At 41.2% G+C, this 22,945-nt stretch overlaps 1 protein-coding gene across 1 annotated transcript; it reads right to left on the bottom strand.

Annotated features, from left to right (window-relative positions):
* Window positions 1–8,304: 8,304 nt before the first annotated feature.
* On the bottom strand, window positions 8,305–22,622 carry LOC134343556 (anterior gradient protein 3-like). The gene is made up of 7 exons (XM_063042295.1): window positions 22,388–22,622; window positions 19,528–19,591; window positions 17,043–17,095; window positions 15,252–15,328; window positions 14,413–14,476; window positions 9,584–9,667; window positions 8,305–8,546 (listed from the first exon to the last, which is right to left on the bottom strand). Exons 1-7 carry the CDS (start codon window positions 22,485–22,487, stop codon window positions 8,497–8,499), a joined length of 492 nt encoding a protein of 163 aa, XP_062898365.1. The 5' UTR covers window positions 22,488–22,622; the 3' UTR covers window positions 8,305–8,496.
* Between the last annotated feature and the right edge of the window lie 323 nt (window positions 22,623–22,945).

The following is a 22,945-nucleotide window of genomic DNA, read 5'->3' as shown; positions in this document are numbered from 1 at the left end:
GGCTTGGTTGAGATCTTGTGGATCCATGCAAATCCTTGTCTTTTTTTCTGTGACCACTGTCACCATAATATTTACCCAGTCAGTCAGTTCTATTTGTCTTGTTATGACTCCCATCTGTTCCATTCTGTGCAGCTCCTCCACTACTTGATCCCTGAGAGCTACTAAAATCTTTCTCAGGGCATGCACGACTGGTGCAATAGTTGGATCAATCTGGATATGATGTTTCCCTGGTAAACATCCTAATCCAGAAAACAAGTCATCAAAGTCTTTGAAAATGTCATTTGCTTTTTCAAGCTCATAGATTCGCTTCACCAGGCCTAGCTTTGTGCATGTTGCTTTGCCCAGTATTGCTGGAACATGTTGCTGTACTATTTCAACTCTATCTTGTGTTTTTGTCCTTTGTACACACAGGTGAGTGCTTTTTTGCCCAGTGGCGCCATCTTGCGGCTGAAATATGCAACAAGCTTGCAGGTGGATTTTCTCAGTCTTCCTCTGATGTCCAGTGAGTTGAATGTTTCTGCTGACATTATATTGCACTTTGCCCCAGTGTCAAGCTTAATTTTCACATTCCTCCTGTTTATTATCAGATCTTGAGTCCAATCATCTTCATCCCCCATCTCTGCATTGTCAATATTCTTGATGCATGCCTCCTCTTCCACTTCCACTGTGCCAATGAACATGTCACTGTTGCCCTCACTCTGTTCCACAGCATGCATTTTCCTTGCGTGCTCCTTGGATTTGCACATCTTTGCAAAGTGATTTCTTTTCTAGCATAACTTGCATGTCTGACCAAAGGTTGGACATTTTCTGTATCCATGTTTATAACCACATCCGTTGCAGTTAACTTCCTTTTGATCATCCTGTGGAGCTGGCTTTGTTCTACTCTTGTCAGTTTTCACAGTTTTTTATTTTGTGCATTTCAATCTCTTCATTGAGCACTTTAATCTGACTTGATCTCGCTGGCACAGCAAACATCAATTGCCTTTCCTAATGTAAGATCCGCCTCTCTCAATAGCCTGCCTCTCACCTGATCATCTCGTATGCCGCATACGATTCTGTCACGTATTAAAGAGTCATGCAGTTGTCCAAACTCACAGTCTTTTGCCTTGTTCTTCAAATCCGTTACTTAGACGTCTATGGTCTCTATTGGTCCTTGAGCCCTCGTGAAAAACATGTGTTGGATGTATGGTAGGTTTTTTCTCGGTTCACAGTAATCTTGAAACTTTTTCTTCAACACTTCAATTTTATCTTGCTCATCATCTTGGAAGACAAACATGTTGCAAACCTTTATTGCCTCTTCCCCCGTCACATGCAGAAACATAGCACATTGCCCTTTCTCCATCTTTTCAGCTACGCCGCTAGCGGTGCAAAACAGCTCAAACTCCTGGATCCCTATTTTCCAGTTCTCAGCAAGATCACTTTGTAGGCTTAAACTTGACGCTGGCTGTAACTATGACATCTTTACGTGTCTTCTCTTACTTTTTTTTCTGCGATTCCTTCTGACACCATGTAATACTGATGTGGCTCGGACACCACTGTAGATTGAACAACCACGTTTATTCAACAGACTTCCATTTTTTACTTCTCCACGTCCTGACGTCATACGCACTGTGACGCTACGAATACTCACACAATACATTACAAAGTCTAAATTGCCGCATGGCAGAATGGATGGGGTCCTATCGTGATGGCGGTGCACCTTGCCCTGGCACTGGAGGGAGATGCCCTGCGCACCCTCCTCGACCTAATGCCGGCGGAGCAGTGTGACTGCGGATGCAACTCTACGCCTTTGTAAAGGCGCAGACACCAGAATGGCTTTGGCATGCACCTTCGCCTGAAATCACCATCATCGCTGGCCGAGGCACCGGCTGACGTGGAGAGAGCAGAGGCAATTCTAGCCTCCCAAGGCATTCCAGAGTCGCCTGAGACCTCCAACAGAATTCCTCTGTTGTCGCCTCCCTGGGTGGGCCGTATGGGAGAAGAGCAGGGCTTATACCCAGCCTGGGTGGACAACAATGACAGTTCGGCTGGCAACAGTCACCTGCGACTGTGCGACGATGACAGGGAAGAAGTGGCTGTGCATCGCAGCGGGGAAAAACACAGCGGAGCACGTGGTGTGGTTAGTCGACATCCGGGAGTCCTCCATCATTGGGCGGGAGCTGCTCTCCCGCTGGTGTGCCCCTGTGGATGTGCCGGGGGTAACACTCTACCTCGATGCTGAAACCGTGGCTCTCCGGCAGGGCAGGCCCTGGAAGCGGACCCGGCAGTGCGGCAACAAACACCACCGGTCACCCCAACACGGCCCACCGTGCCCCTGTCACCAGTAGATACTTAGACACAAAAATCAGCCTAAATGCGTCAGGTTTTAATACATCACATAAATGATTTACTTCAATAATCTGCTTCTGGTGATTATCACTGAGGATCTAACCTGGACCTGAAGATATTAATGCAGCTACATAGAAGGCACTACAGTGGCTATATTTCATTTGGAGCTTGAGGAGATTTGGAATGTTCCTAAAGACACTCGTAAATTTCTACAGATGTAACATGGAGAGTATTCTAACTGGTTCTATCACCGTCTAGTATGGAGGGGGCCACTGAACAGGATTGAAATAAGCTGCAGAGGTTTCCTCCAGGTGCTCTGGTTTCCTCCTGCTTTCTAGACGTACAGGTTAATTGGTCACCTGGGTGTGTTTAAGTGGTACATGCTCAATAGGCCAGAAGGACCTGTCACTATGCTGTAAGTCAAAGTTCATCTTTGCGGGCCCAATCGGTCCCGGTAGATAGGATATTCGGTCTGTCGCTTACTCAGCCGGCCTCCGTGTCACAGTACCTATGTAGGTACCCTGCTCGCAAGTGCCAAATGTGGAAGTCGAATGCGGATAAAGTCACTCAGAGAGTGGATAAGTACAAACTCTTTATTCAAAGCATCTGGGGCTTAGTCAGTTAGTCGCTCAAATAGGAACAGTCTATGACTGTTCCCGCCTAATCTACCAACTAACTCACAACTCCCCTTACAAATGGATATATTTGTTTAGATACCCCCCACAGATACTAAGCTCGAGTCAGACTTATCTGTTGCTTGACAGTACCGAGAGACAAATTACAGAATTGGCATAATGGCCTAATACACAAAACAGACTGGACCTGTCCTATCTCTTCGCATGACTGAACAAGGAGATAAGCATCCTGAAACCCTAGCTGGCTACCTTCAAAAAGAAATATTGCTCAGCATTGAATAACAAAATTAGCACATCTGTTGAATAATTTATCATTTCCTCCTTTTGATCATTACATGATCAACAATTTTTACAGAGAAAGCGACTGAGTAGAGCATTGAGTTATCAGTGGGTAAAAACAGCATACAACAGTAATTAGAACAATGATAAGCACAACTATTAGGCCATAATGCAATATCATGCCCCACTTTACCGAACAGGCCTTCGAACGACCACCATTTAGATCCCTTGGTGAACCGGTGTAAATCCTGCCCGACCTGATGCTGTTTCTCCTTGGCGATGTGCTCAGAGAGGGACGTAATGTTAGTACACTCATCAGCGATATGGGTGCAGCATTCTGCGCCAATAATAGCACAGGTTCCCCCTTTCTCAGCCAGGATAAAATCTAAAGCCATACGATTCTGTAGGACTGTTTGTCGGATGGCTAACGTTTCCGTGATCACTTCAGCCACCTGAGTCTGGGTGCCAAACAGAGCACTGGCAGTTTCATTTGCCAATTCCTCCAGGGCAGCTGCCAACTTAATTATTTCTTGGGAGTTCCTAGCCATGTCATAAGATGGGAAGGCAATCATCCAGAACTGCTCTGATTCCGTGACTCCCTGTTTCTGCCTCTGCCAGTAGGGGTGATCCCGCAGCACGAGTACTACCCTTTGACTGGGGACTAGGTAAGCTAGATAACAGCACCCGCTCCATGTCTTCTGGGGCGGCTGCAGGCCCTACCTATTGGCCGCTTCCCCGGGTAGCCACAAGTAGGCTTTATCCCCACAAACCCAATAGGTGCTATTCAAAGGACCGATTGAGAAGCCCACCATTAACATTATAATTATAGATGCTGCAAGTGCTGTTCCCCAGGAAAAGTTTCCCCCGGTGATTACAGTAACAAGTTGTATTTGTCACCTGGGTGAGGGGCACACGTAGGTGTGGCCAAGAGGCTTCAGGAGAGGGGGTCATATTCAACGGGGACCTGAGGTACCACCCTTCAATACACTGACATTTGCAATTGCCCAGGGTCCCCTTGCAATTCTGGACTTCACTACCCCAGGTGTTATTAGAGAATCCCCAAGCAGAGAGTTCCTCGCTCGAACTGAGGGGGATCACTGACAACTGTACCATAGTCTTTCTATGCGAGGGTACTTGCGCACATATCCAATATGCCCCTGCTTCTTAGTGTTTGGCATATTTGTGGCAAAGGGACAGGGAAGTATCATGGGCAAAATCAGACGGTAGGGGATGTGTTGGCCACGGCACTTGGGGAACTACTTTCTGTGTGGGCCTTGGGGAAAAGATGGTTCTAACTGTGGTTCTGATCTGCCACGTCTTTGGCAGCCACTGCTCCCGCCCTTATGCATGACTCTAGTGAGTGGAAGCCCGCAAAAAGAAGGCAAAAGACAACAGCCGAGTACATGGTGAAGTCCGTAATAGGCTCCTTAGTCCGTAATTTTTTTACCGTCTGACGTATCCACTGTGGTTGTCCTTCCAACTTGACTGCCATGGGTGTGGTGAGGTGAGCAGTACATGGAATGGTCCCTCCCTCTGTTCTGATTTGCCACGGCTCCAGTTCTTAATCAGTACGTAGTCCTCGGGTTCGATGTTGGGGTAGTCTCCTTCTTTTGTCGTACCGTCTTCGTCCTTGTATGCCTGATGCACCTGTGACTGTAAGGCTTGTTGAATCTTAGTTAGGTAGCCCATTTATATCAAGAGTGAGAGGCCGTGCAGAACCCCATGGGGTCCTTAGGGGCTTTCCAAAGATGATTTCAGCTGCTGACAATCCTGTTTTTTTCCCGGCCAGGTGGGGGGGCGGGTGGTGGATCTCATATGGAATAATGCTAATGGCAATACCTTTAAATAATTAAGCCCCGTTTCCTCCATAAGTTTTGCCAATTTAGTTTTTAACGTACCATTTGCCCTTTCCATGAGACCTGCAGCCTGGGGATGGTGAGAGCAATGGAATTGTTGTTTGATGAGTAAGTTTGCTACAAAGTGGGGACCGTTATCTGAACTCAATATTTCTGGTAGCCCATACTGGGGGATCACTTCTTGCAACAGTATTTTAGCTGCTGCCAGGGGGCTGTATTATTCTTGGCAGGGATTGCCTCAATCCATCTACTAAACACATCTATGATCACTAAGCAATATTTGTAACAATGCACTCTAGGTAATTCAATAAAATCAAATTGTAAACATGAAAAGGGGCCTCCAGGAGAGGAGTTTGTCCTCTTTGTTGCCGCTTACAGGTGTCCCCCGCTTTTTGCACGTTCGCTTTACGAAACCTCACTGTTACGAAAGACCAACATTAGTACCGTTTTCGCTTTCAGAAGGTGTTTTCACTGTTACGTAAAAAAAGCAGCGCACGATAAAATCAGCGGGTGATAAAAGGCAGCACGCGCCCCCAGCAGCAGCTTTCCCCCAGATTCTCGCCGGCATTGCTTTAACACGTGCCTGTGAGCAGCCATTTGCAAGATGAGTTCTATGGTATCGGAAAAGCCTGAAAGAGCTCGTAAGGGTGTTACACTTAGTGTAAAACTAGACATAATTAAGCGTTTCGATCATGGTGAGCGAAGTAAGGACAAGCAACACACATCAAAGTTGCTGGTGAACGCAGCAGGCCAGGCAGCATCTCTAGGAAGACCTGGTTGACAGACCGCCCTTGCATTTCTAATGACCAGCACTGTTAATGGTTCTTGTGTTAAAATGCTTTCGTGGAATTACGGTGGGAAGTTTCAGTTCATTTATTGGTACTTTTTGGCTTGTGTTATACCATTATCTGCTCGTGTATTTGTGGGTCACCCTAACTGTATCCGGGGTGTGTGTTGGTCACCTCCCCCATCAGTACGTAACTGAGTTGTTCTCTCTCCAGGTCATGGCACCCGGTCAGTTTTGTGTTTACTACAATAAAAGCCGTTGTTGAGATTAAAGAGCTTCCTCGTCTGTCATTATGGACCAAATGATCGCCACAATATGAATTCTTATTGTCTCTTTACTTCTTTCTGTAGGATGTGTTCTGGATTTTCGATACGTGGACAGTGAATTCTAGGTTTCCTCAAAAAGCTTTTGCCATCAGTGGAGGGAGCATGCACAATGTGAATGAAAACGTTATTGGCTGTGTGGCTGATGCCACCATGCTCAGGAGAATCTTACTGTGGAGTATTTAGACTCATTTCCCTGTTGGCCCTAATTGACATAGGTCTGATCATTGTTCAATGGGAAAAGCAGATACTTACACACAAAAATCCGCCAAAATGCATCAGGTTTTAAGACATCACATAAATGATTTTACTTCAATAATCTGCTTCTGGTGATTATCTCTGAGGATCTAACCTGGACCCAAGATATCAACGCAGCTACAAAGAAGGCACTACAGTGGGTGTATTTCATTAGGAGCTTGAGGAGATTTGGTATGTCCCAAAAGAAACTCGCAAATTTCTGCTGATGTACCATGGAGAACATTCTAACTGGTTATGTCAGCGTCTAGTATGAAGGGGTGCACTGCACAGGATTGAAATAAGCTGCAGAGGTTTCCTCCAGGTGCTCTGGTTTCCTCCTGCTTTCTAGACGTACAGGTTAATTGGTCACATGGGTGTGTTTAAGTGGTATGTGCTCAGTAGGTCAGAAGGATCTGTTACTGTGCTGCAATTTGAAGTTAAAAAAAAAACAATTCTATAATTCAGGCTGACTCGCCTTCTCTATTTGAGCCAGAATTGGACATTTCTGCTATGAGTCATCATGTCTGTGAGATTGGCTCAGCTTTCCTCTCTTCATTCGTGCAGTCTCACCTGCTTGAGCACGGCTCAGAACCAGGCTTTGAACAATCTTTCATCTTCTATTGCTTGATTTCCCATCTCTGGCCACCCTCACTTTACAGTTTTTGTTCATTTCTTCTTCTCTATTTGCTATCCATTGACCAGATGATCTCTCCAACTAAGCCCCTGGAAATCTTGGCCACACCTAAAAATGATTTATTTTGTTCTATCCATCCCTTCACATGATACAATGAACCAGTTTGTGTTTTTATTTTATTTCCATTCGTCTGCAAAGGATTTTCAGCGTGAAATATTAGCTCTGTATCCCTTTCCAAGGATGTTGTCTAAACTTTTGAGTGCTTGCGGTACTTCATGATTGTATTTCAGATTTCCAGCAACTGATTTTTTTTCTATTTTTATTTACTGTTGAATTCACTACCACTTGTTTCTTAGGAATCCAAACCTCGAAGGCGATCTTTTTTTACTTCTACTTTTTTTAGCCTTGTTTACCCTCACTGGTTACTCTTTCCCTTCTTTGATCAAAAAGCACTTTTACAACCCCATCTCTTTCCTTAGCAAATGTTTCTAGCCCCAAACAAACCAAAATGGATTTCTACTCACATTCCACCCATCAAAATTCAGACCTCTTCAGGATCATAGAAACTTTTCAAACTGTTCAACATTTTTTGAGGTAATATTCTCATTTCTTTACTGAATTCCACAGTTCATGCCATAGGTTGGTAGATGCCTGCTCTTGTTGATTCTCTGCAGCAACATCCACTCTATTTATTGCTGCATTTTGTGTTGCCACAGATGACAGCTTTTCCTTCCTTATGGAAGTCAAAGATCGGAAGCTTAAATTCTAATACACTATCTATCCCTTCCCCGTACGATCTCTCCCTATCCCAACCCCTGCCATGTTTTCACAATCCCAATATTCCCTTCTCTGATCCTAAACAATTAGTCCTGACCAGAGGCCTCAGCTTTGTCACCCCAAGTTCCCACCATCATGAGCTCAACGTGACATTGGATGTTTCTTCCACCACCTTTGACTCGTGTACAATAGTTGACCAGGAATCTTCATGCAAGTCTGTGGACCCTGTGTCTCATCTTCATAAGCCCCAATCCACCCGCCCTGTGGCCTCTTATCCGATCCAAACCAATACATTGCTAACAGTTGATATTGTCCTCTTTAATTTTCCACTCGTTTCACTCATTCCAACTTAACTACTTCTGGACCTGCTCATTGAAAACATATGTTTCTCGTGATCTTGTACATCATATATTGAACGTAAAAAATAAATAAAATTGATCAAATTATTATTCAAATGTTTATTAATCATCATGTACCTTCTGTACCAGAAATGAAAATTAAGGCATTGCGTACATTCTTGCAGATTGACTTTGAGTATTAATCAGCATGAAGCAGTAACTCAGATTAACTTGTATGTACAAGGAAATAAAACCCTCTTTCCTCTCTCTCACATTAGAACAAGTAGCATTGCTCTTCTTCTTTATAGCTCAGATGTTAGCAAACGTTTTGCTTTCTTCATGTTACTAATCACTGGAAATAGAAAAAAATATAAAGGGATTTTTTATCAGTTCAGTTCAATGAACCCAATTGCTAGAATCTTAAATAATTTTTCTAGAATCGAAAAAGATTAACAAAAGCAAGACACACAAGATGCCGGAGGAACTCAGCAGGCAAGGTAACATCTATGCAAATGAATAAACAGTCATTGTTTTGGGCCAAGACCCTTCTTCAGGTCTGAAAAGGAAGTGGGTAGATGACAGAATAAAAAGGTGGGTGGATGGAAAGGAGGATAGCTGGAGGATGATAGATGGTTAGGAAGGGGGCAAGGCTGGAGAGTAAAAAATCTGATAGAGAGGAGAGTGGAGAAAAGGAGAAAAGGAAGGAGGAGGGGACCCTGGGAGAGATGATAGACAGGTGAGAAGAGGGCGAGACCATAGTGGGGAATAGGAAAAGAGGGGAGAGGGAGGGAGTATATTTTTACTGTAAGGGGTAATTGGTAAGAGAAACAAAAGCCGTGACTATTCTACTTTTCAGTATAGTAACAACACAGGAGTTTTATTTTGCCATCTCAATATTTATGCTGAAATAATAAAATCCTGAATTTTCATGGACTTTTTGCATTTGATGTGCTTTATTTACAAATGATTGTTTGTTTGGATCTTATTTAACCTCCAAAATCTAAACATCATGATGATTTTGGAAGGTAAAGTGGAATAATTCCAAACAGTTTTGATTTTTGCAATTGCTTGCAGATTCTGCAATGCTTATTAACCAATTAACAAAATAATCTGTCATAAAGTAAATTTGAAGAACTTACTAAGATGAGGGTTACTTCAGGCCATATTCTTGCGAGAATGTTTTATGAACTTTCTCTTTCAGTATTTAAGCATGGTCTGAGATTCACAACCTCCTATGACTTTGCAAGGTTTTTATTTTGCAATATGTTGAAAAAACTGATACATAATCTTCTGCAGATAAATTACAAAAAAAAAGACTTCTGTCAATGAATTGACAAGACATAATTTAAATTAGGACCACAGGTTTCGACTGAAGTGCTTTAAACTTACATAGTTGAATGTCTTGAGGTTCATATGTATAGAGACGGTTTGTGTACCTCCCTGCAATATCAGCTCTCACAGTCATAGAGGGATCTATGGAAAACAAAGTGCACAACAACGAAGCCAGTCAAACTGGAGCAAAAGACAAACTGCTCGAGGAACACAGTAGCTGGAGCAAAATCTGTCTGTGCGTTGTGGGTGCGGGGGTTGTGGGGAACGGCATTGTCAACCTTTTGGATCAAGTCCCAGGCATGCAGACCCAACTCACATCATTAGTTCCAATTTAAACCAATCTGCCTTAATATGATGCACGCACATCAGGCAAAATCTAATATCTAATGCATTATTCTGTTTTACATAACATTAGTCAATAATTCCTGTTAATATTAATAATTAACCCCAGCCTTTGGTGATTCTTTCAACAGGATTTCCAAGTTGATTAAGGAAGAAACCAGAATAGAGTAGATGTGATATCTGGCTTGGCATTTGATGAAGGGTGCAGGTACTAAAACTTGAAGAATACTTTGTCATTTCAAATACATTTGGAGAACGTATTCAAGAGAAATTATGCAAATCCAATCCTTGATATCTTTTCTTGTGAAGTCACAGAGCGGGAATATAGAATTTCCTGATGCTGTCTCCTAGCACATGCTGGATTCAACACGGTGAAAGTTTAAGCCAATGTTGACAATTCTGGTAGTAAACCATACTGTATATTGTTAAAGTTACTTTGTGCCATTGTACCAACAAGCGCTGAGTGCATTAATGCACATATTCTCCAGCTACAGCTAAAGAGCAACACAATTGAATTCACGATCTTGCATAAGTATTTTGAAATTAATTAATTAATTTATTGAGCTATTGTGTGGAGTGGGCTCTGCCAGCCCTTCGAGCCACTCTGCCCAGTAATCCCCCAGTTTAATCCTAGCCTAATCACGGGGCAATTTACAATGACTAATTAGCCAGCCAAACGGTACGCCTTTGGACTGTGGGAGGAAACTGGAGCAAAGAGAGGAAATCCACATAGTCACGAGGAGGACGTACAAACTCCTGACAGACAGCGGCAGGAATTGAACCCGGGTTGCCTGTACTGTAAATTGTTGTGCTAATCATTACCATGCTGCCTGGTAATGCCATCGAATCATGGCAGGTCATTGAACGGCAACCCTTCAAATGTATTCATGAGCAGATCTGAGTGGCTACAATACCTGACACAAGAACCACACTGCTAAGGTAGCTTATTGCCTTGAATGGAATTGCTAGACACTAGATACTAGACACTAGAATACTACAGCACAGTACAGGCCCTTCGGCCCTCGATGTTGTGCTGACCAATATATTCCTTAAAAAAAAGTACTAAACTCACACTACCCCGTAACCCTCTATTTTTCTTTCATCCATGTGCCTCTCCAAGAGGCTCTTAAATACGCCTAATGTTTTAGCCTCTGCCACCATCCCTGGCAAGTCATTCGAGGCACCCACAACTCTCTGTGTAAAAAACTTACCCCTGATGACTCCCTTAAGTGTCCCTCCCTTAACTTTGTACATATGCCCTTTGGTGTTTGCTATTCATGCTCTGGGAAACAGGTACTGGCTATCCACCTTATCTATGCCTCTCATGATTGAAATTGAAAGGGATGTGAAAGGCACTTCGTCATACGTGTCTCAGTTCAGTGAAGTTACACTGTACTTCTCATCAATATCTTTGCCAGCTAAATAACAGTTGATCCTTTAATAGTGGTAAACGTGACGTTAAAAAAAGTAGCCGATTCTTGTTCTTCTCCTGCAGTCTCAGACAATTGAGGTCTCCTGCTGATTATTGAACTCCTGTTCATCTGCAATATGCCCAGCTCGTACACCCGTGTTTTATGTGAACAGATGGTTCTTTATGGAATGTGGGGTGCTACTCCCATAGAAGGCTCCCTGGTCCATATTTGATTGCTTGGAAGGTGGAATTGAGAGGGAGGAAGAGAAGTCCAGAAAGGAGTGGGGTACAACATATCATAAAGAACAGCTTGTTCACATAAAATACAGGAGCAATAGCTGGACATTTTGCAGATGAATTCTGGTAAGATGGTGGTGTGCTTGGCTGCAGCAGCCTCTCTCGATGAAACAAAAGGTGCAAGTGTTCGTCTTATACATTTTCCTTGTGATTGCAAGATCCTGATGGGCATTGATAATCCAACATTCTGCAAATCCAGTTCATTGGTTCATGGCAAGATTGCATGACCACACCATCATACCACGGCATCGCCTGTGACAGCCATCCGGGAAGGAGGGGCCAGAAGCGGTGTGGGAGTGAACAGAGGCACGGCGGCTGCGCTGGGATGCGTGTCTGAGGACCAGACTTCATGCTGCAGTTTAGCGTGTTTCAGACACCAAGGGTAGCAGGCACCGGAGGTGGAGTGGGAGCAAGCAGAGGTGAGGCAGGCCAGCTGGAATCCATGCTGGCCCTTGCAGGCTGGCTGTGCCATTGGTGCTGCTGTCTGGTATTTTCTCACTGGAAGACAAGCTGCATTGTCTTTGGCTGCGTCAGATGAGGAATAAGGAAGGATGCTAGTTCTTCATTTCAGGGTCACATCATATGAACCATCAACCTTCAGGCCACATTACTCAGGGACCTGTGCTAATATTATTTTGTGACCATATGTGCTATCCGATGTTCTCTCTAAACTGCATGGCTGCATTGCCATTTAGTAACTGCAATGCTTCTGCTCACATAACCTCTGCTGCTGTGCAGCTGGAATTTTCTTTTATATAATGTGCCACGCAGTTTTCCGGCCACGTAAAAATTTCCTGCTCAGGGTGATAGTTGGTCTGCACGGCTGTAAAAAAATTGGAGGGAACTTTGGTGCTGTCGTAACCACATGTGGTCTATGTTGTGCCTGACTGTGTCTATGGTGCTTTGCTCCTTGGCCCTGGATGAACAGAGTTTCATTTAGCCGTATGCATGTGTCTGGTAGCATGACAATTATACTTGAACTTGGAAAGATATGGCTGAGATGTATAACTTCACTGAAATGAGACATGTATGACAAGCTCCTTTCATATCCTTTTCAATTGCAATTCATTTCAAGGCAGAGGTGCTTTTGTAGTGCAATTCTTATGAGTGTCTTTAGCTCTCAGACCAGATCTCAGATATTCCTTCTTGAGAACTGTGCTCGACTTCCTTTGACTCCTTGATGATATCTTTAAAGATCTACCTCTTGGGCAAGTTTTGCATCATGTGGTCTGGCATTTTTTTTAATGCAAGTAGTCCTGCTATTGTCTATATTTATTACCTCTGGTACGTTATATAAATTTGAATTATTGTTGCTGCAATTGAGAAACTGTAGCGGCAAATTTACACAAAATAATTTTCCATAAAGTGTGAAGGTCTTAATGAATTTTCTTTTTAATGATGTGTAAGGGATAAACATTGGCCAGAACACTAATGATAAATCCCACGAGTTTCTTTCAAGAAATGCCCAAAGTCCTTTAAGTTCTGCTGAAAGAGAAGACGCTTTGGTGGCAAGAACAGGAAGGCAGATTACTATTTGAATGGTGTCAAGTTAGGAAAAGGGGGAAGTACAACGAGATCTAGGTGTCCTTGTTCATCAGTCACTGAAAGTAAGCATGCAGGTACAGCAGGCAGTGAAGAAAGCTAATGGCATGTTGGCCTTCATAACAAGGGGAGTTGAGTATAGGAGCAAAGAGGTCCTTCTGCAGTTGTACAGGGCCCTGGTGAGACCAAACCTGGAGTATTGTGTACAGTTTTGGTCTCCAAATTTGAGGGAGGACATTCTTGCTATTGAGGAAGTGCAGCGTAGGTTCACAAGGTTAATTCCCGGGATGGCGAGACTGTCATCTGTTGAAAGATTGGAGCGAATGGGCTTGTATACACTGGAATTTAGAAGGATGAGAGGGGATCTGATTGAAACATGTAAGATTATTAAGGGATTGGACACGCTAAAGGCAGGAAACATATTTCCGATGTTGGGGGAGTCTCAGAACAATTTGAGAATAAGGGGTAGGCCATTCAGAACGGAGTTGAGGAAATACTTTTTCACCCAGAGAGTTGTGGATCTGTGGAATGCTCTGCCTCAGAAGGCCCTGGAGGCCAATTCTCTGGATGCTTTCAAGAAAGAGTTCGATAGAGCTCTTAAAGATAGCAGAATCAAGGGATATGGGGAGAAGGCAGGAACGGGGTACTGATTGTGGATGATCAGCCATGATCACAGTGAATGGCGGTGCTGGCTCGAAGGGCTGAATGGCCTACTCCTGCACCTATTGTCTATTGTCTATTGACACAGTTTCAGTTTAGCATCTCATCCAGATGATGCCCCCATCGTCAGTGGAATTCCCTGAATAATGAAGGGATATCAGCCTGTGTATCTGTGCTCAAATTTCTGGAATTGCCTTGAACCTGGAAACTGCAAGCATGGAGATAAATGTGTTATTTGTAGCTGGGTTCATTTTTTTATAACCTGCCCTGCAGCTAATAAACAAAATTAAAGCAGTACTCTTCTGGTAAATCCCCTCAAATACTATGTCATTTTACTAGGTCAAATTCACTGTTGTTCATTATCCAAGGCATGGGTAGCCTATGAATTAACACCTGCCCCAACTTGGGAATCAGTACAGCATTCAGTCTTCAAGCCAACCATTGACACTTGTTTTACCTGTTCAGGAACATCTGTTATTACATGAATGTTCACTGCATTGTAAAAGAATTTTTTGATAAGGAAGTAAATAATAGCAATCAACAGAGATCATATTGGCTCTTGGAAGTTACGGTATTGATACAGTGGATTGCTTAGCATTAAGTGATGAATCTACAAAAATGACCAGATGCCTACCTACAAATAAAATCCGGGGCACATATTTACCATCTGGTGCAAGGTTCTTGTCTGTGGTTTCATGCTTGTAAAACAAATAAAAGAACAAAGATATGAAAATGCATATTGTAAACTTTACTGACAGAGAAATGAACTGTAACAGACTACCCAAATGTTTTCTTTAACCTATGTACCTCTAATTGAAGTCATAGCTTCCTGATGTGGGGGGAGATAAATAGAGATGAACACAAATTTTAACTCAAGGGCAGTAGATTAAGAAATATGTTTTACTTTTAATCCTTTGTTTTTCATGAAGGTGTTCCCTATATTATCCCTCAACATTTATTCTCATTTAGATAAGTTTATTATTCATATGTTCGTGGCAAAATCGCCAAAATTTGGAGTGGTCCCGTTAGTTATTGTCCACACTAAGAAAGTTGTCATGTGGAACAGATCATCAGCATTATTTTCTGTTACAGACAGTTAATCCGACTGTCTAAATGCAATTGTATTAAACAATCTTGCGTACGAGAAAACTGACAGTTTAGAATCAATTTTTTAAAAATCCCCTAAAAAAGTATATGCAAGTTTAGTACATTTTTTTCTCATTATCCGAGTTACAGATGTAACTTCTTAAACAAACCTCTTGATCCAAGGTTGGATATTTGGACTATCAGGGTTGGGCCAAAGTGACTGAATACCTTTTTGCATTCTGAGCTTTTGAAACGCTGATATTCATCTGCACAATATCACCTTTAAGTTGAATTCTTAATGTGCACCCTGTATTAGCAAATGAATAAATGGCAAATCCAAACATATTAAAGGTTTCCTTCAGTAAATAAAACCCAATTAAAACTTACCATAAGATTTAACATGATGAAATCTTTGTCTGCCATCTCCTGGATTTCTTGATTTGCAGCAAAAACTTGTTTCAGTGCTGAAAAAGATTGATAGTCATTTTTGCCTTTTTTATAGTAAAGAAGAAAGCACTGAAATTCACACTTTGTCTTCCTTCAAGCAATAAATTACTTTTGTTGTGTAATTATTGTTATAACGTGGGCAAGCGTGACAGCTACATTTTGAACTTCAGTTGGTAAAAAGAATTTGTAGGATTACTTCAAGTATGCAGTATAGAAACAGAAATTCAACTCAATCTATGGTGGTAGCGATGTTCCATTTAAATTTTCTTTGAGCTTTCCTTACTTAAATCTATCAGAATATCTTTATTTTCTCCTCCTTCATATATTTGTCTCCTCATCCTCTTACTTGCTTCATTGCGGTAGCAAGCTGTATGTTCTCACTATTCCCTGAGTAATGCAGTTCCTTCTGAATTCCCCACTTGATCATGTCATTGTATGGGAAAGATAATTTATAGGGATGGAAGAATGGAACAGGGAAGTGCAAAGGAAACAACCCTTTGAAATACTGAAATGGGAATATTAGTCTGGTGGTGGAATCTTATTGAAGGGGTGGGAATTGCAGAGCATACTTTTTTGAATATGGAGCCTGATTTGATAGAAGTTGTGGACTGGGGGAAAATAACTCTGGCTGGGTGTATAAAGTTGCAGGAAATAGATGAGAAGCACCTCTGAGATGTCTTATATGTGTTTTTGCATTTCAGGTAATTATTCTTTGCATACTCTCCAACGCTCCCAAATCCTTAATGTGATTTTGAGGCCAGAACTATACACAGCACACTAAATGTGGTGTATTATGAAAATTTCAGCAAGAGGTGGGGAGGTGGGTGAAAAAGTTTCTAACATCAAAGAGGAAGAATTATGACACTTGCACGCCATGTATGCTCTCTGTCAGGACGCTGGAGCAGGGATCCAATTGCAGACCCAGTACTGGGCATACAGTAATATTAATTGAGTAACAAATCCCAACGTACAAACAAAGTCAGTGTGAAAGGACGGACGGACAGACAGACAGACAGACAGACAGACAGACAGACAGACAGACAGACAGACAGACAGACAGACAGACAGACAAGCTCAAGAAAGTTCACTGGTACAATCTGGCAACAAACAGTTGAAAACACAGGACTGAAATACACTGAGCAATGAACAGAGAGGCAGATGATAGGTGGAGCACAATGAGACACAGGTGGCAGCAATACAGGTAATAATGAGAAACAGGTGAGAGACGGAGTACTCAGTAATACAGGGGCCGGAGTAGAGCAGGAGTGGGGACAGGATCACATAGCAATACAAAACCACAGAGTGACAGCTGGGGGGAAACACACAAAAAAATAGAATTCAACTGGAGGTACTGATACTTTCAGCCTTTGGACCTATAGTATTTAATGTATGGCCACTACCAGGAGCAAATCAATTGAGAATTGTGAAATCTTGGATTGCATGGGGACACTAAGTTAATCATTAGGTTAATTTAATCTCCTCAGAGGAAAAAAAAACACCTCCTGAATTAACTTGAGATATCAAACTATTTTTTATAAAGATGATTCAAATAAGTTTTACTGCTTTTAAAGGAATATCAATGAAGGTATGCTCATTCGGCAGAGCTCCCTCCTCTCTCAGACATATTCAGGACACATTCTATAAGATGCTAAATGACTATGCCGCGTTGACAGGGTAGAAAATGAAATGAAATAATTCTGACTGTGAAACTGAAAAACATGAGAGCTTTACCGTTACAGTATTTACAGTCTTCCAAGTGGTGGATAATCATTAATGGCTTGTTGCTGAAATAAGAACAGATGTATGGATTAGAAGAGATAGTCAGAATAGAAACATAGAAAACCTGCAGCACAATACAAACCCTTCAGCCCACAATGCTGTTCTGAACATGTACTTACTTGAGAAATTACCTTGGGTTACCCATAGCCCTCTATTTTCCTAAGCTCCATGTACACTCTTAAAAGACCCTATTGTCTCCACCTCCACCACCGTTGCCGACAGCCCATTCCACACACTCACCACTCGCTGTGTGAAAAAACTTACCCCTGACATCTTCTCTGTGCCTACTTCCAAGCACCTTAAAACTGTGTCCTCTCGTGTTAGCCATTTCAGCCTTGGGAAAAAGCCTCCGACTATCCACACGAACAATGCCTCTCATCATCTTATACACCTCAGTCAGTTCACCTATCATCCTCCGTCGTTCCAAGGAGAAAAGGCCGAGTTCACTCAGCTTATTCTCATAAGGCCCAATCCAGGCAACATCCTTGTAAATCTCTTCTGTACCCGTTCTATTGTTTCGACATCCTTCCTGTAGTGAGGTGACCCGAACTGAGCTCAGTTCTCCAAGTGGGGTCTGACCAGGGTCCTATTTAACTGTAACAGCTGTAAATAATGGGCAAAATCTGGTTCGTGCGTTCGCTGCTGACTATCAGTAAAAGTGATTTGGTTATGTTCCTTTTTCTTTCATTCTTGTGGTAAGATGTGTGCTTGGCCTGCCAGATTTCTGATGGCGGTTGGGTGTGGGACAATGGTGGAAAATTAGCTGTAAATCAGGGAGAATAGTTCACTCGAGGGTTGAGTACAAATGACTAGTGGCCATAAACAGAGAAAGATGCCTTTGCCAGAGATTGCTGGGGTGTATGAGAGCAATCTGCTGTGCTCATGGAGGCACAGAGCTCAGCATAATGCTGTTACAAGTGTCAGTGAGCATTGGGATTCAATTCTCGCCACTGCCTGTAGGGAGTTTGTATGTTCTCTCTGTGGCTGCATGGGCTACCTCTGGGTATTCCGGTTTCTCCCACATTTCAAAGATGTACAGGTTAGGGCTGGTGAGTTTTGTGCATGTTACATTGGTGCCAGAAGCATGTCAACCCTTCCAGGCTGACAAGATCAATCCTCACTGATTTGATTTGACACAAATGATGCATTTCACTGTCCTTTTTGATGTACATGTGACAAATAAAGCTACTCTTTAACAATCCTTAAACCTATTAACCACAAGCATCAGGGAGCAATCAGCAGGTAAGTTCAATGGTTTTTGAATTACGGTTTTATTTCCAAACTGGTTGATTGGTTAAAACAGAACCTTTAGCCTGGAGTTTTATGGTAAATAATGTAAATTTCAGAACGGTTTCTTTGCTGTAAAAGTCTTGTCCTTCCAGAGGCTGAGCTTTCAATTTCTTCCTTCAGCTTTTAAAAGTTGGATATTTTACTGGGTTACAGATAACAACATCTCATCAGAGCAGTCTTCAAATCTTCAAAAGCTCCAGTGTTAGTTATGTAGGAGATTAATTTTTTTTGTACTCCCAAAATGGAGGACATGTTTCTGCAACTGTTCTGGAATTTCTACATTCATCCTGATTTTCATCACATTGTCAGTGAGGATAAAAATGTCTTTAGGATGTCACCTTGAACAGTGGCACAGCTAATACACCTGCTATCTTACAAGTCCGGAGATTCAGCCTGAATCCTGACTTCTGGCACTGTCAGTGTGGAGTTCGCTAATTCTCCTGACAACTGCATTGGTTTTCTCCAAGGTGCTCTGATTTCTCCCATATCTCATGGTTGTGAGAGTTAGAAGAGTAATTTGCCACTGTAAATTCTCTCTAATTGCTCTGAAAGTGACAGACTGCTGGGGTGATGATGGGAAATTAGGGGGAATAGAATTGAATTAATGCAAATGGATGTTATTCTACGTGGACTGAGGGATCTGAATGGCTTGCTCTATGCTGTGTGATACCTTGTGAATATATCAATTTTTACTGAGGGAAGCTAGAATCTTGGGAAAATTATAGTTAGAAGTAGAAAAATTTCCTATTAATAATAAACTTTCCTCACTGAAACACTTAACACATGTTAAGCTACAAATACACTGCTTCTGTGATCTTCTCATAAAAAAGAAGGCTGAGTTTAAGAATGCACTGTCAACCCTTGATTTAGTATCCAAGCAGCACTTTGGAGAGAGCTACCAAAGCAGTTACATGTCTACAGTAATTAGGACAAAATAATCTGTTTACAGCATATCTAATCACTGAGGGCAGTTTTAACACTGCACTATGAAAGAGATTTGCCTTTCTTTAAAACTTCCAATCTTTATTCCTGAGCAGCTTCTGTGGTCTTGCTATAACTTTATTCTATCTAAAGTAGAATAAATTAGTTCTGAAAACTTAAATATGCTTCTCTAATGCAAAATATTGATATGAGTGGATTTTATTACCTTTTCCTTGCCTTGAATAGCCCTTCTTCATAGGTTTGAACCCATGTTAAATCGTCTCCCCAACCTGAAACAATGATAAACATAACAATCTGCAGTTTTCTGATGTTGCTAGTGTTCAATTTTCATTTTAATCTGTTGGGCAGCATACAGAAGAGTGCACTGTTCATTTTCACAGAATTACACAAAATTTATGATATGTGAACAAACTATTTGGTCCATTGTATATGTAGAATTTGTAAAAGATACCCAGATTAATCCTACCTTCTCACCTTTCAGCACCTAGAAAAACCAGCACATCCTTGTAACCAAGTATTACCTACGTATGATAAGGGCTTCTGCCTTTACTAACTTCTGTTGAGTTCCAGATTGCTATCTTCCTCTGGGTTAAATTTTTTCCCTATTTCACTCTTTAAACTACTTTAAATCCATATACTTCTTTTTTAAACCTCAAACAAGGGAAATAGGAACATATTATTTATTCTGTCCAGGCCCCTAATGATTTAATTGTCTTAACCTTCTTCCTTCAGCTCTTGTGTTCCGAAAAAATCAATTCCAACGCAAGGTTTGTTCGAATCAGAATTGTATACTGTTCTAGCCTAATCTCAATGCTTTTATACTGCATAACTGGACTAATAATGGAAAACATTTCAAGTTTTCCTTTCTAATTGACCTGTCCTACTATCTTTAGCAACCTGTGGGTATAAATGCCAAAATCCTTCTGTTTGCCCATATCACTCAATGTTCACTCATTTATTGCACGATATATTCCCTTACATTCTGCACTCTCCAAAATCCATACCCCACGCTTCTCTGGAAATTAAATTCCATTTCCTATGTTTCTGCTCAGCCGACTAAACTTCTACTTCTCTGTTGTGTTCCTCACTGTCAAACACAAGGCCAATCTGTGTGTCACTTGCTAACTTCCTTATTTCAAAGCAGTGTTATTAACTTAGCTACACACATCAAAGTTGCTGGTGAACACAGCTGGCCAGGCAGCATCTCTAGGAGGAGGTACAGCCGACGTTTCAGGGTCTCGGCCTGAAATGTCGACTGTTCCTCCTCCTAGAGATGCTGCCTAGTCTGCTGCTTTCACCAGCATCTTTGATGTGTGTTGCTTGAATTTCCAGCATCTGCAGAATTCCTCGTGTTTGCGTTATTAACTTAGCTATTAATACTGACACAGATTCTGCCATGTCAGGGAACTTAATCTTGTATGTGCTGATTTTGTTTTACAATTTTTATAGAGCAAATTAGGTAGTGTGATCTGGCTATACCATAGCTGCAACTTGAGTAAATAGAGAAGGCAGGTGTGTTTGTACAGAAAAAGTAGGATAAAATGATTGTGACAAAAAAGAATCAAGAGACTGAGAAAGAATTGTAAGTTGGGATAGAAGAATTCCACACCAAATCAGGCACAGAAAAATTATGAGTGTGAGTGAGTGAGTGAGTGTGAGAGGGGGGGAGAGAGAGAGAGAGAGAGAGAGCTAAGGTATCTGAGGTTTTGAACATAAAATCAAAGACAAAAAGAATACGAGGCCAAGAGATTCCATACTTTTCATAGTTGATTTTTAGAATCTAGGAAATATTTTGCAAATTCATTTCTTGGCTATCAAGCAGATAGAGGAACTTCACTATACTAAATGTACTTCAACGTTGCAAAAGACAATAAAATGCTTATTTTGTAAATAATGGCTGAATAGTAAAAACCTAGTTGAGTAGCTTTGGTATATTGATTGTGGCACATATCAATCCATTACTAAATGAAACACAGAAAGAAAAATACCAAGAAGGAAGAAGAAGTATAATTGGAAGGAAGAGGAACATTGAAAATGAAAGAAAGTTTTTTTAAAAAATTGACAGAAAATAGTTGGAAATTACAAAATAAGCATCAACACATGATGATTAATTGCATAGCTGTAATGATTGGAACTTACAATGTGAAGTAGAACTTTAAATGACTTCACATTTTTGTTCCTACTTTGTGTGAAGACGTAGGAACTTCACTCCATTTTAGCGTGGAAGGCGAAAATAAATCTGCAGTCATTTGAACAAATTTTTGCCAGTTGTTTAAGAAATGTTGAAGTATTGTGATGTAGCAGTTAGGATTTGCAGAAAACTCACATCAGAACATAAATCTACTGTGTTAGTAAAGAAAAACAGATGTAAAGCAGGGGCATGTTTCTTAAGACTTCTATTAAGTCTTTTGTTGGTGGAATGCTCACTTTCTGTATTTAAGATTACTCAATGGTAACTATAGGCTCTGCTTATTAAATGCCTTTTACTCACCAATGCTGGGAGAAATCTAAGCATTATTCACGATGTAATCTGGATCCTAATTTGATTTTAGCTGTCAGATACAACTTTGAAACCAAAATGATTTTATTTTATCTATCATCTCTTAATACAGAAAGGTCAAAACTGACAACAAATCTTTGCTGAAACACTTCCTGTACTCTGGTTAATCTCACAAAATGATCAAATTCAAAATCTAACACTGTTACATTTCCAATCTGTATTGTTCCAGGATCTCACAGCCGGGATTTGATATCATTAAAATGTACTTGAATGAGACCTTGCAGAAAAAGGAATTGCATAGATCTCTTCACTGATCCAAATAACAATCAGCTAGACAAAAATTCTTCTATTTATTTTGTGCTGAGGTGTCTCAATTGAACAGCACATGACTTTCTTGGGGTGAAGCCTTGCTTTCATCCATGCAAAACATTTGGAAAAAAATAATTATTTTTCTACTCAAGGAAAATGCAGTAATATTCAGAATAAATGCTGAAGCCAATTTCAATGCAGTACATGAACAACAGTGTTGAAACATTACAGAATTAATTAAGTAAATATCACATACCTCTTGACAGGGTTTGAGGTTGCCTTTTTTTAATTGCTGTGGTCGGGCTGGATATAAGTACAGCCAGGAGGAAAACAGCAGAAACAAATATCTGAAGCATTGTTTTTAAATAAACTGTAATTATACTCTTGAAAGCTACACAAGGTGAAAGAACAAGTTAAACAGAATTACTTGTACAAGTATTTTCTGTGTCAGTTTGAATGACCTGCTTCATGGAATGAGTCACTGATAGGAAACTTTCTGAAGTGATTATATACTTAACGAAAGTAGGGGTAAGATATCCCTCATAAAACAATAGTTCCCATGACAACGTAGTGACGTTCACCTGGAGCATAGTTCAAGCTTCATTCATTCCAATAAATGCTTGGAGTATTTCTGTTTTATTTTAATAACTTTTGGAATGATGATTTCTCTAACTTTAAATAAATGAGGATATCAACACAAAATTGGAAGAAGAAAAAGGATGTGTTACCTCTTCATCAAATATCTTAACATGTATTAATTTCCATATAACATGAGAATAAATCAGTGTTGGGCGTATTGAGAATGTTGTGTGCA

Source organism: Mobula hypostoma, chromosome 3 (genome assembly GCF_963921235.1).
Source record: "Mobula hypostoma chromosome 3, sMobHyp1.1, whole genome shotgun sequence".
NCBI lineage: Eukaryota > Metazoa > Chordata > Chondrichthyes > Myliobatiformes > Myliobatidae > Mobula > Mobula hypostoma.
The sequence above is the reverse complement of the archived record's forward strand: the minus strand, read 5'-3'. Positions and strand labels throughout refer to the sequence as shown.

What these genes read in the sequence shown, in the direction of transcription:
- LOC134343556 (XM_063042295.1), bottom strand. Translation starts at nt 22,487, where the DNA reads ATGCTTCAGATATTTGTTTCTGCTGTTTTCCTCCTGGCTGTACTTATA. An exon ending in ACCTCAAACCCTGTCAAGAG is followed by an intron (nt 19,592 to 22,387) that starts GTATGTGATATT and finishes TCATTGTTTCAG; the next exon opens with GTTGGGGAGACGATTTAACA. An exon ending in AGACTGTAAATACTGTAACG is followed by an intron (nt 15,329 to 17,042) that starts GTAAAGCTCTCA and finishes AATCTTTTTCAG; the next exon opens with CACTGAAACAAGTTTTTGCT.